The sequence below is a fragment of the Nanorana parkeri genome, unplaced genomic scaffold, assembly GCF_000935625.1.
Source record: "Nanorana parkeri isolate BGI_ZX_2015 unplaced genomic scaffold, ASM93562v1 scaffold362, whole genome shotgun sequence".
Classification (NCBI taxonomy): domain Eukaryota; kingdom Metazoa; phylum Chordata; class Amphibia; order Anura; family Dicroglossidae; genus Nanorana; species Nanorana parkeri.
In genome coordinates, this window is record NW_017306630.1 from 531,008 (window position 1) to 534,886 (window position 3,879).

At 41.2% G+C, this 3,879-nt stretch overlaps 1 protein-coding gene across 1 annotated transcript in view; it reads left to right on the forward strand.

Annotated features, from left to right (window-relative positions):
* GHDC (GH3 domain containing) overlaps nucleotides 1–2,220 on the forward strand; it is a 56,376-nt gene extending 54,156 nt beyond the window's left edge. The window contains exon 9 of the mRNA XM_018558831.1: nucleotides 1,953–2,220. Coding sequence (XP_018414333.1) covers nucleotides 1,953–2,174 — 222 coding nt within the window. The 3' untranslated portion in view covers nucleotides 2,175–2,220. The remainder of the gene's footprint in view (nucleotides 1–1,952) is intronic.
* The last annotated feature ends 1,659 nt before the right edge of the window (nucleotides 2,221–3,879 follow it).

The window sequence follows — 3,879 nt, forward strand, 5'->3', positions numbered from 1 at the left end:
ACACACACACACACACACACACACACACAAACCGAGAACATACACGTGCACCATTTTGTGGTGTATGGCGTGCGCTGCGGTGCGTTGTTAGAACACTGTGCTTGATTTAAAAAAAAATGTTTAACATTAATTTAACTGTGTGGCAGCACATGGCAAAGCATTGTGATGCATTGCCATGCATTTTGATACTCTGTGTTGCGATTAAATGTACACTGGTATCATTTTATCACAACACACACACCAACACAATTTACAGTTTTGCATTACTTAATTTTTTTTTACCATTTCGCAAAAATGTAAAATGTACAAATATTTGTTATTTATTAACTCAATACAGTTTTATCTTTTAGATTTAGTCCGTTAAAAAAAACTTTTTGTGCACTGATACTGATTTTAGTGCTTTTATCAATTGAATTGTGTATTTTTATCCGTTTAATATTGATTTGATAAATATTTGCACAATTATCGCAGAACCTACACAATTAGTAGCACCATCTTTTTATTCTACCGGGCCTGTGCTTTAAAAAAACATATGGTTTGGGGGGTCTTTTACAGACGCTAGCAACGCAGCAGGTAAGGATCAAAACAATGTGAAAATTGCAAAAATGGTGTGCCCAGCTGAGGTTAAAAGCGTTCCGGAGGGCTTGGCAGCGAAAGGGTTTAGGGCTTGTTCACACCAAATGCAGACCAGATCTGCATGAGTTTCTGTACACGCAGTGCAGTGGGTTGTGCCGCGTTTTTTAATAAAAAATTTAAATGGGCTTTCAGTGCGTTCCAGTGCGTTTGCATGCGTTCCAGATCAGGTAAAATAGGGCTTGCTGCAGTTTTTTTTTACATGCTCTGGAACTGAACGCTGCAGTGTGAACTAGAGCCCAAAATACCATTGGAATACATTGGACGCAGTTTTGATGCGGTCTGTAACTGCTCTGCTCCTGGAACACGTTTGGTGTGAACAAGGCCTCAAAGAGAATTTTCGCCCAACCTTTTTTGGCCATAGTTCTCTTTAGGGTTACAGGAGGGCATATACTAATGTCCTCCTGTGACTTAAAACTCAGCATATAGCGGGCTACGCTATATGCTGACAGCCCAGAGCCGCGCTGCAGCCGGGACAGATTCTGACAATATTGACGGGATCCACTCTGCTGCCTGATTGACAGCTGTCTCTCTAGAGGAAGAACCAGCTGTGCCCGCCCCCTCCCCCGTTTGTTCCCCCAGTCAGCGCTGTAGGAATGGAGAGGGTACTGACAGCCACCTCTCTCTGCAGCGAGCAGAGCAGAAGTGTGGCAGCTTCAGTGTCACACGTCGGCTCTAATTATGGGGATGAGTGTATTTCACTCTCCCCATAATTCCCCATAATTTTTCTTTAAGTAGAATTGAAGTCTCTCTTTTTTTACATATATCTACTGCTAAAAAGCAGTAGATATATGCCACAACATTAAAAAAAAAAGTTGTCAAGAAATGTAATGTGCTGGTCTGTACTCTCTGCCAATGACATCTCAAGCAGTCTAATCAGCCCTCCTAGTTTGACCCTAAACTACAGAACACCTCGCTATGTTTTTGAAGTTGAGGAGAGCAGATGGTATCCCTTATTTCAGTAGAACACAGCCAGGCAAGGGGGATGTAGGAGCCGAGTGCATTTCTGCCCAGATCAACGTGTATTTTTTTTATACTTGCAGTGTCTTTCAATGGATAAAACATAGAGAAATGTGTATGTATTGCAGAGATGTACCGCATATGTTTTTTTTTTTTCTTATTTTGCCCAGTCGTACCATTTAAATTCCAGCCTCAGCTAAAAATTCCGATTTAAAAGGATTGCACTGTCTGTTGAAATGAAAGATTAGGTGGTGTGTCTCAGCTGTTTCAGATATAGTGAGAGCAGATGTGTTTTAAAGAGTACAGAAGTGGGGTTAGTCACGAGTTTGTAATTTTATTTCACATTTTCTTTTATGCAGTTGGATCAGACTCTCCAGGAACACTTTCCTATCTATAAATCTTTCCGCTTGAAAGGAAGCATCGGCCCAGTGCGTGTTCACCTGACGAGTCCCAAAGCATTTCTGAATCTAAAAGAACTGGTGGCAAATCTTTCTGGTGTTCCACTGGACTGTGTTCCGTTTTCTCGCACATTGAAATACCAAGAACTGGCTGAATGTATATGGAAGCAAGTCTTATCCTGAGCCCTTCTCTAGAATGCAGAGTCATCTGAACTGTGAGCTGTTTTGAAAACATCAAGGACCAAAATGAACATAATTTCTTCTACCATTCACCATGTTATTATTTATAATGTATATGAGGTCTATAGACACTTAACCACTTAAAGCCCGGGGTGTTAAACCCACTTCCCGTCCAGGCCATTTTTAATATTCAGCGCTGCAGTAATTTGACTGACATTTATTCAGCCATACAGCGCCGTACTGAAATTGATTTTTTTATCATTTTTTGGGGGACAGATAGAGCTTTCTTTTGGTGGTATTTAATCACCACTTTACTTTTTACTATATAAAGGAAAAATTCCCCAAAACTTTGTTTCCCCTATATTAAGTTATGAAACATTTATTACAAACCAATTGGTAAAATATAAAAGACGGGGTGACGTCGGGTAAATAGACACCATACATGTCAAGACTTAAAATTGCGCACACCCGTGCAACCGCAAAAACTGCAAAACCCAAGATTGCCCATAGACGACTATTTGAAAGCTTTTACCGTTCATCAGTTTAGTGTTATCAGTGATTGATGGCCCACAGGAACCCCCAAAGCAGCTGATGAAGCACAGATCTGCTTCACCAGCTTCTTCTCTGGCTATAGCAGCCAGAGAAATGACAGCTGAATGCGGAAGTGATGTAATACACACAACTTTCGCATTCAGGGATAGGAGAGGAGTTCAGCAGGTGGGAGAGTGCTGATCTCACTCCGATCTTCATGCTGAGAGCCGCTGAGTCGGTCCCGGGCTCGCAGAGAGGAAAGCGGAGACCGGGATAGCCGGAAACGTTGGTGGAAGGGGGGGCACATCTAAGCAATCTGATGGCTATAAATCTGCCCGAACGCTTGCATGTAACAGCCGTTACCGACTGTTTACACCTGTCAGTGTGTTTTGCTTGCACGCACTATAGGGGTTGTGAGCGAGTAGAAAAAAAAAACGTATATTTACGGTGCTCCACTGGAAGAAGCTTGCCGTCCGTCCATTTATTTATTACAATGGGCGGGTAGTTAATGGAAAGTATAGTGTAGTTTCAGTGAGCAAACATTTTAGGTAATTTTTGCACTGTTCACCTAAACATAACGTTCACTTTTTTTTCCTCCATTTTCTTTCAGGTTTTTGTTATTTTATGTTATTGTATTACTGTATTTAGAGAACTGTAAATTGTCATTCCCACTTCAACTGTGGGACAGCCAACTGATGTGGCATATTTATAAAAGCACTGAATGTGATGTTTACCAAACATTCACAGGGGGTTACTCATTCCCTCAAATGTAAAATACATGCTCCAGGAAGATTAATATTTGATCAATGTCATTTTTACTGATTTATTAATATTCCCCATAGATTTTTGTGTATGGGGCATATTTAAAAGGAGAATGAGCAGTAAAGCACAGCCTTTCTGTAGCACTGCAAAACTGAAAGCAGAACCTATGTGCCACTGTACCTCTGTGAAGCTGCAACAGCACCAGGCAGACACGGAGTGTTAGAAGAATAATAATCTTTATTAAAAGTCTTGATTATTAAATTAGCTCCAGATCCTCGTACAGAAGTCTCAGAAACAAAGATAACCAAATCAGGCTGTGCAGTACCCAGTATGAAGTACAGGGGAAAACCGTTCCAGTACCAGAAACTCAATCGAGTTAGGGTACAATTGGGGCAGCTAATGCCAGGCGGGTACT